The 13,225-nt window shown below is 43.5% G+C and overlaps 1 protein-coding gene across 2 annotated transcripts in view; it reads right to left on the reverse strand.

Moving 5' to 3' along the window:
- LOC138286653 (sterol 26-hydroxylase, mitochondrial-like) overlaps positions 1-13,225 on the reverse strand; it is a 156,022-nt gene that overhangs the window by 44,736 nt on the left and 98,061 nt on the right. For both annotated transcript variants that reach the window (XM_069227117.1, XM_069227116.1), the window contains exon 4: positions 1,962-2,161. In XM_069227117.1, the coding sequence (XP_069083218.1) occupies positions 1,962-2,161 (200 nt within the window). The remainder of the gene's footprint in view (positions 1-1,961; positions 2,162-13,225) is intronic.

Genomic DNA, 13,225 nt, shown 5'->3' on the forward strand with positions numbered 1-13,225 from the left:
GCATGCCTCACCCTAGTTCTTTTCAAGTTCCTGAATCCTCCCAATGGCCCTTCCTGAAATAAGCTGAGTCATGTACCTCACTGCAGCCCATCCACCAAAAGGTCCCAGCCATTGTCTCTTAGGAGTGTAAAACTGCATAGGCAGTCTGTTGCTGTTTAGCCTACTGGATCTTCAGGCAGGAAAAAGTAGAACTTTTTGTATATTTATCCAAAATCCAACCTCACCATTGATTTGGACCTATAGTACATATTAAAAATTTGTGGTTCAATGGATATTGTAGCTTTTTCCAAACCAAAGCTACAAAAACAGTTATTGTAATTTAGTTTCACTGCCCCATCGCCTGTGCTGTAAACATATCTGTTGGGGCGAGACACTGTAGAAAAATTTCAACTTTTAAACCTTACATGCACTTTTTCCTGGATGGCCGACCACAACTAGGCCTGTACAGGACCCTGCACACGGCCTTTGCTGAATCGAGCCCTAAAGTACTAAGAGTATCCTTGAAGCCTGGGAGCCTACAGTGAAGAGCTGAGGAAAAGGGGGGCTTACCACTAAAAAGTTTTAAGACTTAGAAATGTTCTACCTTCCAGCTGCCAGATGACAGAGACCAACCACCAGAGCTGATCAGGCGAAGGCGCAAATTCACTGACCTGGAGAAACAGGCCTGTCCTGTTTTGAGCTTCTCCGCAGTGACAAACTCATTTCAGTAGGCACTTGAAAATAAGGTATCTGACCCCCTGGAGTCCTCTTCATCTACAGTGCCTTGTCCCACTGGAGAAATCTGAGCTCCATTTCATGGACTAAGAGCCCGATTTCTATGTTGGTAGGAAGGGATCTCCATTGCGGCAGCAACAGAGTTCTCTTCTCACCAACACACTGGTCTGCCCCCCCACCAATTAGATTTTGGGTAGACCATCAGTTTGGCCATGGCAGCAACTACCCGGTCTTCATCGTGGACAAACTGTTATGACAGCCCTGGGGGGGAGTAAGGGCCATCGGAGAAATAGCTAAAGGACCGCCGCCCAATTTAGATGGGCGCACATGCAGCCATATTTTAATGTTTCTTACCGACAGGCAAAACCTGGCGTTGAGGGACAGTAAAATCGCATCCTGCTGTTGCAGCCCTGTAGCACAGAGTAAAATGCATTAGCAGGAACTGCTATGACTACGGTTCCTGGAGTTGGTTTTATAAATGACTGCCTTCTTGGTGGTCGATTATAAATTAGGCGGGCGACCGCTCACCATGAGCGCAGAGTAATTTACACAGTCCCCATGGAGGAATGGTGGGCCATCCGCCCAGATAAAAATCTGGGCCTAAGATCCAAGGTAGAAATCTTGACCAGTCAAAGGCCTTGAAAGCATCCAACTGATGCCCTGCGTGTGAACTGAATGTTTCCTGCTCAGGCCTTTTCCAACCAAAATCCGTGGCTTCAGGTGGACTTTGCTCAAGGCCTACCCGACTTCAGTGAGACTTCAACAGATACAACCATCTGCCTTACCTTGCTGAGCTATTCTGAGTTCCATTCTGCAGACTAAGACTGTGAGTAAAGTCCTTGCACCATAGAACCTAGGTTGACCTTGAGACCTTTCCTGGCATAATGTAATCACTTTAACATCATAGCATACAATAACATAGCATAGCAGGACACAGCATATAATCCAGGAGCTTACTAAAACATACTTCATAAAGTAATATATAGTAATAATATAACAAAGTAGGTTTCAATAGCACAGTAGTGCATGGCATAAAGTATCATGACATAACATTACATATAACATGAAATAACAGAACATTACAGCCTACCTACCCTACCATATTGTCAGATGATCTAACTTAGCATAGCACATGATAAAAAAAAAACAAAAATTACAAGCTATTCATTTCTTACAGTAATGTGCTTGAATATAAAATATATACAAAATAAAAACAAAATAGCATGGCTTTAACCATTCTTTCTTACTTTCAAAAGCAAACCTGTAGAGCAGCTGGGCCACATCGTCAACATTGACTCCAGAAGTGCTTTCTTCCCTCAGGCCTTGAATCCTTGTGATGAGGTCAGACACCACCTCATTGATGACCCCAGAGTAACACACAACCTCTTTGGGCTTCAGCATCCTCTTGTTCAGGGTGGTACGTAGACTGTGCCAGCGATGCCCTTCTCTGAGACAAAATGAAGCAATTTGAGAAGAAGATCACAGGTACTTCCCTGGGCTCCTACTCTAGACGAGGGAAGGTGAGCTGGTGTGTGAGTGAGTTACCGGTTGATGTAGGTGGACATCAGCGGGGGAACTGTAGATCTATACACTGCTGAGAAACTAGAAGGGCCAGTGGCTGGTTTCATCCCCTCTGAGCCAGTGATGTATCCTGTCTGCTAGCAATGGCTGCTGCCTTTTGGGAAAATTTGGAGTTAGGCCTTTATGGTGGCTAGAATGAGACTGGTGTCCAGCACATGCAGCTATCATCACACCACAACCAAGGGATGTTCAACTAACCTGCTCCCAGTTAGGGCTGTGACAAAGCAGAGATCAAACCCACCTTGTTTCCATCATCAGAATGCAAATACTCTATCATGGGTGCAATGGTTACTAATAAATAGACTATAGACCTTTACTGGGTACTGCCCAGAGATTTCTCTACAAGCGTCTTGCTGTGAAATTCATAAAAGAAAAGCACATATAATAATTACATTCTCCCCAATTAGAGACAAGTATGGTGCTCAGTTACCCTAGTTTCAGTGTTTATAACTCGGCTGGAAAAAGCATAATAGATGATCGAAGAAACTGTGAAGAAAAAGATGAGCACACCCTTCTGTGCTAGGGATTTGGACAGCATGTTTTGCAGAAATTTAGGTCATAATTAGTCCCTTGTATAAACCACTATCCATACTCTCTGAAGCCTTTGTGCCTCTAGGCCCTAAGGTTTAAGTCTTACAGGGTGGTACATGTGACAGTGAACATCCTGTGTCAGGTTTTTCCTTCTCATCACTCCAGGTAGGTTTTCATCTAGTTATCACCTTCCACCTGCATATGTGGGAGTCTCATGTTAAGAAAGTTTGGTCAAATTGGGGTGAGTGCCTGGTTTCCACCCACAAAAATGCACAACACAATAAGACAGTTTGATAGGTCGACTTATCATTTAGAAAGCTGGTGCTGCACAACAGTTTCTGGATCTCAGTAAACTTACTTTGACCAAAGAAAATGCGAAAAAAATATTAGCATATTGAACTACGGAAACTCACAACTTCTAGTAATCCCTTAACTATATATTGGCCCTCAGAAAGCAGCATTGCATGTAGCATCAATGCTGGCTGCTGGCTCAGAAGGTTTGATCATATACATAAATTTGGGTCAGTTCTCCACTTCCATTGGTCTGTTCATACGTCAATCACATTTTGCTTACTCCCAAGACAGCATTAGCCAATTTAGCTACTTCAGCCATTGGCTGTCATGAATTGTGAGTGGGGGCATTCTGCTTGATGACTTGCACAGTCACCTAACAATAGAGTGCTTCAATTGCCAAGACTGGTGGGCCAAGTTGGTGGACCCAAGTACTTTGATGGTTCAATTTTCACTTTTTTTCTTTCAGAGAATATGCCCACCCCACCTTTAAATAGACATCATTTTTTTTATTTTTAATCCTTTATTTTATATTCTATATCGTTCAGGACAGTGCGTACTAGCTATGGACACTCCTCTTGGCTTTGCAAATACTGTTTTATTTTACTGAAGTTTGCCAGTTTTACATTTTTGTTGATTTTTTTTACAGCAAAGTAGGGTGATGGAAAAGAAGTGAGGATGATGTATGAGGGATCAGAAGTAGGGATGATGGATGAAAAGCATGGATGAGAAGTAGGGATGATGGATGAGAAGCAGGGATGAGACGCCGGGATGAGAAGCAGGGATGATGTATGATGGATGAGAAGTAGGGATGATGGATGAGAACTAGGGATGATGTATGATGGATGAGAAGTAGGGATGATGGATGAGAAGTAGGGATAATGTATGATGGATGAGAAGTAGGGATGATGTATGATGGTTGTGGGGAGTAAGGATGATGGATGAGAAGCAGGGATGAGGGATGAGAAGTAGGAATGATGGAAGAGAAGTAAGGATGATGGATGAGAAGTAGGGATGATGTATGATGAATGTGAAATAGGGATGAGAAACTGGTCTGATGGATGAGAAGCAGGGATGATGTATGATGGGTGAGAAGTAGGGATGATGGATGAGAAGCAGGGATGATGTACGATGGATGAGAAGTAGGGATGATGTATGAGAAGCAGGGATGAGAAGTAGGGATGAGGAATGGGGAGTAGGGATGATGGATGAGAAGCAGGGATGAGAAGTAGAAATGATGGAAGAGACATAGGGATGATGGCAAAGAAGAATAGATGAGAAGCAGGGATGAGGGATGAGAAGTAGGGATGATGGAAGAAAAGTAAGTGTGATGGATGAGAAGTAGGGATGATGGATGGATGATGAATGAGAAATAGGGATGAGGGATGAGAAGCAGGGCTGATGGATGAGAAGCAGGGATGATGTATGAGAAGAAGGGATGAGAAGTAGGGATGAGGAATGGGAGTAGGGATGATGGATGAGAAGCAGGGATGAGAAGTAGAAATGATGGAAGAGATGTAGGGATGATGGCAAAGAAGAATAGATGAGAAGCAGGGATTAGGGATGAGAAGTACGGATGATGGAAGAAAAGTAAGGATGATGGATGAGAAGTAGGGATGATGTATGATGAATGAGAAATAGGGATGAGGGATGGGAAGCAGGGCTGATGGATGAGAAGCAGGGATAATGTATGATGGATGAGAAGCAGGGATGATGGATGAGAAGCAGGGATGATGGATGTTGGATGAGAAGCAGGGATGATGGATGATGGATGAGAAGCAGGGATGATGGGTGAGAAGTAGGGATGGTGGATGAGAAGAAGGGATGATGGATGATGGATGAGGAGTAGGGATGATGGATGAGAAGTAGGGATGATGGAAGAGAGGCAGGGATGAAGGATGAAAAGTAGGGATGATGTATGATGGATGAGAAGCAGGGATGAGACACAGGGATGAGAAGTAAGTATGATGGAAGAGAAGTAGGGATGATGGAAGAGAAGCAGGGATGAAGGATGAGAAGTAGGGATGAAGGATGAGAAGTAGGGATGGGAAGCAGGGATGAGAAGTAGGGATGATGGATGAGAAGTAGGGTTGATTGGTGGGAAGTAGGGATGATGTATGATGGATGAGAAGGAGGGATGATGGATGAGAAACAGGGATGAGAAGCAGGGATGAGAATTAGGGATGAGAAGTAGGGATGAGGAGTGAGAATGTCCTAAAATTGATGCTGTAGAAAATGGGTCTTCTTTTGAGAGCCTCTTCATGCTGACATTCATGAAGTTCAGGTCAACAAATGAGCAGTCTGACAACATGGAGTGTTAACAAACAGAATAAGATTTCTTTAACTAACTGCAAATTTCAATGTATATTTGAAGTATAATGCTAATATTTTAAGGTGGGTGTATTGTTTTGTTACATTTGGCTGCTCAGTGTGCTAAACTGACAAGCATCAAAGTATAAGTGTATATTTATCAGCTAAATGTGTGGACATGCAAGTAACAACTCTACTGTTACAAAATAAATACAGATAAGATCGCCAACAAATGTAGGCTGTTGGTACTAGTAAATAAAGAATTAAGAGGTTTCCTGGAATAACGGCAAATGCCAAGTTTGCATAGTTGGAATATACTGGGAATGTGTATAAATTAAAATGTAATACGCGTGATCAGAAAAAATCTCTTCAGCTGCCATCTCTTTGCCCAGTTTTCCTCTGATCTTCTAAATGCTGGACCACCTTCTTATGGAGACCTTCATTACAAGGATGGCAGTCAGCAATAAGCCTTGCCTCGAGGACAGGGCAGCGCACTTGGACGTCCATTCACCAAAACGCCAGGGGTAGCGTAAGTGATATCACACGACCTTTGACCTTCACTTTCACTCATTCACACACATACTAGCACAGACACATACAAACTCTCTCTCTTACATAAACACTCTCACCTGCAAGCACACACACAACATACATTTAATAGCATTTATTACTTACCTCAGCTGCAAGAGAATGTCATATCCCAGCTAACTGTACTCCGTTTTTATCACACTGATAGTGAATAATGAGATATCATTCACTATTAGTATAATATAAAAATTGACAGAAAACAAGAAGATGTGCATAAGAACGAGCAGCCCCTGTGTTCCTGGCACTGATCTTTCCACTTCAGAAGCCAGGGTCACAAAGGCAGTGCCAGGGGTTGCAAGGGGCAAGCCAGGAGTCACAGCTGAGACCCCTGGTAACCCCTAAATGATGCCCATGGCACTGCAGTAATCTATCACATTCACCCCAGAGGAGAGGGCAGCCATGCAGTGGACAGGCAGGAGAGTTGTGCCAGATGTGTAATGGGCTGTCGAGCTCTTTCTCAGGGTCATAGCGAAGGAATGGAAGGGCAGTAACTCACGTCCACCACCACAACTGGAGGAGGATGAACTCAACATATTTACACTTTTAGCAAAATAATCTCTTACAAGAAATTATATATACATAATTGCATTGAAGACAGTTCTGCAGGGAGTTGCCTGTACCGAGCAGGCCGAGGCTAGTCCCTTCCAGGGGCGCACAGCACTTGTGAACTCATGGGACTTTATGCAGTATTCACTGGTGACTGAGCTCCTCCTAGTGAATTTCACTGAAACCCAACTAATGATTGTCAAAGCTGTCAAGTGGCTTTCCAGTAATCCCTGCAGGTTGAGATCTGGTAGAACCAGTTCAAACACCTCACTGGGAGCTAAACGCCCAGTAACAAACCTGAAAGGAAGCAACAGTGCAATCAGTATGGCCACCAAGGAAAACAGTCTGAGTAATGATCAGATAACAAGCTTCTCACTGCCCAAGATGTTTAACTTTTTCAAAAACTGCAGCCACAAAAAAACTTATGAGGAATAGCACTGCAGGTCTTCAATAATATCAACCCAGACATCGCTGACTATACCGACTCAAACCAAATCTGCAGTAAATGTAGACCGTGACGGTGAGGGTCACAGCTGCAGATGAACCTCCACTGAGTGCCTCAATTTTCTGATCAGATAGGATCAAGATTTTAAGCTAGAGGTACTAACAACACGTCCTGATATGCAAGCGGCTCCCAACAACCTGATATGGTTATCAACACCTAGGCGTCAAGCAAAGGCAATCACTATGCCTCAGCATTCTCCACGGAAGCAGATCCCTTTAGCCCAACCCCCATTCATACCCAAGGGGAGACAGACCCCAGGGCGTTATTGTAACCAATAACAGTCGGGTCTGATGCTTCTCATAGAGAAGATCCTGAAAGACCTACAATCAAAGATGAGATGGCAATATCACTGTCTACCGGAACCAGTGCTTAATTTGTGCTTGTTGTTTCCAGTGCACCGGCTCTTATTTTTGAGGGCCGGGGCTTATTCTTCTGCCTCAAGCATTTGCTGCAAGCCAAAGACACATATGGGAAAGACGAATGAAGGGAATAATGAAAAAGCGTCACAAAGGGAGACAGTAGAAAGCTGTAGAGTGAGCTGAAGGGGCAGGGAGTGGCTGTAAATGGATTGAAGAGGCCTGAGATGGCTTCAGGATTACGCCGCCTCAGTATTCCATGTTCACACATTTAATTGCAGCAGCCGCGTGTTTAAGAGGAGGACTTTGGGCACCGGCACCTTTTTATTTACAAATTAAGCACTGACCCGAACCCAGTTGGGTAATGACTCCTAAGGCTTTCTTAACCTTCCTCAGACTTTCCTAACCTATCACTTTTCCAAAAGGACATGGTCGACCCAAACCCATCACTTGCAGATTCAGGATGGCCGTCGCTGCTAAATGCAATGTAAGTGGCAATCAACGCGCTCATTCAGATAAAACGGATATACAAGTTAATTTGCTGGGCAAGCTCGCAGTTTTTGTGTCTGGGATTCAAAAAAATCTTATGCAATTTAATAATCATATTTTATGAGTTTAATCTGATAATACCAACAAAGTGACTCACTGTGCATGCTCGCCAATATTGCACAAAATAAATTCTCTGCCAGAAATCATAAACGATTTATTGGCCGAAGTGAAACTAAGGTCCTCAACTCAGAAGCTGGACCATCTTATAAAACTGACAGGCGTAATTATGCAAAGGCCCTGAACTCCAGAAGGTTACACCACAGCAAAACAAGGAAGTTCTAACTCTGCTCCCCAAATAGCATGCAAATGACCTGAATGTGGTGGCCTAAGTACATCAGATTGGGGATATGGATGATGCAAATGCCTCAAATAACTGTGTGAATGCATTAAGTTATGAAGGTTCGGTTGCACCAGTCAGGAAGTCAGTGAAGCAAAATGCATGCACAGGCATCAATTAGGTCACAGAGTGAAACAACCCTGGACAACATACAATTTGACCTCACAAACCACAGTAATGGAGGACCCATCCACATCAGCTGTTGGGTAAGTACAAAAATACATGCCCTGTCTCAGTAAGCATTAAAGGAAGAGGCTATGTAAAGGCAAAAATAAAGATCTTGTTAGAGCTTATGCTCCATACAACAAAAATCTATCCAATTTTTGATAACTGCAAGAATTGATGAATGAATTGCAAAGGGACCCACCCGCCAAGGTGGAAATACCAGGAGTAAAGGAGCACACCCGGCAGGGAGGCTGAGCGAAAAAAAGGCCATTCCGGGAGGGCAACATAAATAAACAAGCTGACCAAGGAGCAAGTTGCAAACGATTCTGCAACAGAAAATCCATTGGGACAGATGACCCAGAAAGACGCAAGGAGCACAAGCATCCTAGAGGATGATTCTCAGACCCATCAAAAGCAGCAGCAACTGCAGGGCTTTATTCCTGAAAGGAACTGCAGTCAGCATACAGCAGGGCGCGCAGGTAGCCTCATCAGACCAGGTGTGGTCACAGTGAGCAAGGAGAAGCATCCTCGGGAAGAAGCAGCTGCCATGGCTACACAGACTGAGTGGGAGACCCCTCATTCACAAGGAAACCCCAGAGTATCACGATTAAGAAACCCACATTCACACCAACCTACCGCAGAGAGGCACCAAACCAAGTGGGCCACCACAAAAACTGCTCAGGGTGCAGCATCCAGAACAAACCACAGTGCAAAACCTGGAGGCAACAGAGAATCAGATGGTTATGAAAGGGCCCTTAAGCGGAAACAGGTATTGGGTATATATACGGAGCCAAGGCCTCACGTTTTGACAGAAGTCGTAAGCATTAAAAAGAAAATTATATGGCAAATGATCAATAGTCTAAGGCAAACCCCTGAGCTGGCGGCTGAAAACTTGGGAAGGAAGAAAACTAAAATAGCTCCATCAAAGATCACGTAAACATCAGCTAAGACTTTCTCTCGAATAAGCTTCTGTGGTGTCAAGAATACGGATCGAGGGGGGAAGCAAGACATCCTAAATCATGGTAGTATCCTCAGGCTCATTGCAGAGCTCCCAGATCTAATCAAAATAAAATCAGGAGATATAACATCCATTGAGTTTATCCCTCGGCATGGACAGCGGTTAACCAATCCCACGGTGGTAACCTTACCCATGCAACAACTTGCCAAGCTTGTTTATTTAGCAAAAAATAAAAAAATGTTACAAAGTTGGGGAATAAAAATCAACCATATTAGGATGCAGATGCCTATCCTCCACTATTATCCATACTGAACGCGCTTTCCTCCACTGTTATCCATACTGAACTGACTCCAGTTGTAAGGAGTGGCGTAGAATCAACAACAGTACTATACGGCACAAGCAAATCAAGCTCAAAATCAAGATCAGGTTCAGGCCCTCAGACCCATCAATATAGATCACCGCAAATTCATCAGCATTTGAGGGACTGGAGCTGGCTTGCAGAGGCCCTCTCCACCAAGGACAGTGGCGACTGAATCTGCAATGATGCTAGTATTTCCAGCAACTAATGAACAATCAGCTGAAGCACAAAGCACAAATATGAGGAGATGGAGTTGGAACAACAAGATGCCGCCAGCAATAATTGACCAATGTATAGCCTTCTTGAGGAATTCAGGAGGAGGAGATCTGATATTCAATGGGGAGAAGTTTACGGGCTATATAGTAGTAGAATTCCACTAGTTAACCAACAAAAATCGCACATAAAAGGGCAGAGTGAGATCTCTGCTACAGGGATTTTATTGTGTTGGCATCTTGCAGGAGAAGATTATCAGGCCATGCAGAGTACCCCTTTTACCCTGGACCGGACTACTGTACATACGGAGGTACTATTTGAAATATCCAAAGCATTGGATCAACACAGCAATGCATGTTGGTTTCTTTGATAATCCATGACAGGGGGTTTTCTGACAACATGTACTGTGCCCTTCCTGAAGATTTGTTCCACAGGGGCTGCTACCATGAAACCTACGGCTTGTCTCATTGGTTACACTATTGGTGTGGGCTCTGCGAGCCAGTAGGTCCTTTTCCCCAACTTTCCGCCTACTATCGTTTCTGCTTTCCCTGTTTGTTGGTTGCGCCCTGAAGAAGGTGGTTCCCATCTTGTTGTTCACCAAAATGCGCATCGACTCCATTGGGAACGGAAAGTGAATCGGAAGATCATATGTACAGGGAGTGCAGAATTATTAGGCAAATGAGTATTTTGACCACATCATCCTCTTTATGCATGTTGTCTTACTCCAAGCTGTATAGGCTCGAAAGCCTACTACCAATTAAGCATATTAGGTGATGTGCATCTCTGTAATGAGAAGGGGTGTGGTCTAATGACATCAACACCCTATATCAGGTGTGCATAATTATTAGGCAACTTCCTTTCCTTTGGCAAAATGGGTCAAAAGAAGGACTTGACAGGCTCAGAAAAGTCAAAAATAGTGAGATATCTTGCAGAGGGATGCAGCACTCTTAAAATTGCAAAGCTTCTGAAGCGTGATCATCGAACAATCAAGCGTTTCATTCAAAATAGTCAACAGGGTCGCAAGAAGCGTGTTGAAAAACCAAGGCGCAAAATAACTGCCCATGAACTGAGAAAAGTCAAGCGTGCAGCTGCCACGATGCCACTTGCCACCAGTTTGGCCATATTTCAGAGCTGCAACATCACTGGAGTGCCCAAAAGCACAAGGTGTGCAATACTCAGAGACATGGCCAAGGTAAGAAAGGCTGAAAGACGACCACCACTGAACAAGACACACAAGCTGAAACGTCAAGACTGGGCCAAGAAATATCTCAAGACTGATTTTTCTAAGGTTTTATGGACTGATGAAATGAGAGTGAGTCTTGATGGGCCAGATGGATGGGCCCGTGGCTGGATTGGTAAAGGGCAGAGAGCTCCAGTCCGACTCAGACGCCAGCAAGGTGGAGGTGGAGTACTGGTTTGGGCTGGTATCATCAAAGATGAGCTTGTGGGGCCTTTTCGGGTTGAGGATGGAGTCAAGCTCAACTCCCAGTCCTACTGCCAGTTCCTGGAAGACACCTTCTTCAAGCAGTGGTACAGGAAGAAGTCTGCATCCTTCAAGAAAAACATGATTTTCATGCAGGACAATGCTCCATCACACGCATCCAAGTACTCCACAGCGTGGCTGGCAAGAAAGGGTATAAAAGAAGGAAATCTAATGACATGGCCTCCTTGTTCACCTGATCTGAACCCCATTGAGAACCTGTGGTCCATCATCAAATGTGAGATTTACAAGGAGGGAAAACAGTACACCTCTCTGAACAGTGTCTGGGAGGCTGTGGTTGCTGCTGCACGCAATGTTGATGGTGAACAGATCAAAACACTGACAGAATCCATGGATGGCAGGCTTTTGAGTGTCCTTGCAAAGAAAGGTGGCTATATTGGTCACTGATTTGTTTTTGTTTTGTTTTTGAATGTCAGAAATGTATATTTGTGAATGTTGAGATGTTATATTGGTTTCACTGGTAATAATAAATAATTGAAATGGGTATATATTTTTTTTTTGTTAAGTTGCCTAATAATTATGCACAGTAATAGTCACCTGCACACACAGATATCCCCCTAACATAGCTAAAACTAAAAACAAACTAAAAACTACTTCCAAAAATATTCAGCTTTGATATTAATGAGTTTTTTGGGTTCAGTGAGAACATGGTTGTTGTTCAATAATAAAATTAATCCTCAAAAATACAACTTGCCTAATAATTCTGCACTCCCTGTAATATGAGTTTGTCTGTTTTTGACTGTGAATCCAAAACATGTTTTGTTTTTTCCACTCTATATCATATGTGTAACCCTAAAAGGGTACCACTGAAAAGGGTTTTCAATATTTATCTACATAGGTAATTAAAAGATTTGTGTGCTTATACCAAGAGCTATATTGTAAAGGAATATAAATGTTGTAGTGGGATTTCATCTGGTTCACTGTATCAAATACTTTGCAATGTATTTAGTTTGAGTGAAATTGAATGAATGTAGAGTGACTGACAAAAGTGTGTATGTATATGTGGTGCTTTTAGTATGAATGGGATGTTGAGTGAGCAAACAATATTGGCACTCTATATTTTTTTGATGAAGTAAAGTGATGGCTCTGAACATTACACTGTAGAAGAGCAATTATTATTATGAATAATTTGGATACTGTCAGAAAGACACATTTAATAAATTGTGTTTTTAAAAATGTTTGGGCTCAAGACTAAGGGGGTCATTACAACATTGGCGGTAAAAGCCGCTTACCGCCGTGCAGTAGACCGCCAATACACCGCTGCGGAATTCCGCCACAGCTATTATGACCCACATCTCGCAATCCGCCAAAATTCAGACACCCACACAAGTCCGCCACACCAAAGGTCAGTGATAAACTGGCGAAAACAAAACCTCCACCGTCACGCCAACAGAAACACGCCCATGCTATCACGGCACACGAATCCACGCGGCGGTCTTTCAACCGTGGTATTCCATTGGCGGTACACACCGCCGCGCTCAAAATACACACACATCTCCAAAACACCGCCACATTGGACAATTCCAAATACACACACCTGATACACATACAAACAACACTCCCACACACCCAATTCAATATAAAACACACACCCACATCACCCACAAACCCCTACGACCAGAAGTTTTGAGGAAGCCGAGAGACAGAGAGCATAGCAATTGAGAACCCCACCACACTGAGGCACACAACACCATCACCCATACAACATTACATGCACAAAAC

The sequence above is a fragment of the Pleurodeles waltl genome, chromosome 3_2 (assembly GCF_031143425.1).
Source record: "Pleurodeles waltl isolate 20211129_DDA chromosome 3_2, aPleWal1.hap1.20221129, whole genome shotgun sequence".
Classification (NCBI taxonomy): Eukaryota; Metazoa; Chordata; class Amphibia; order Caudata; family Salamandridae; genus Pleurodeles; species Pleurodeles waltl.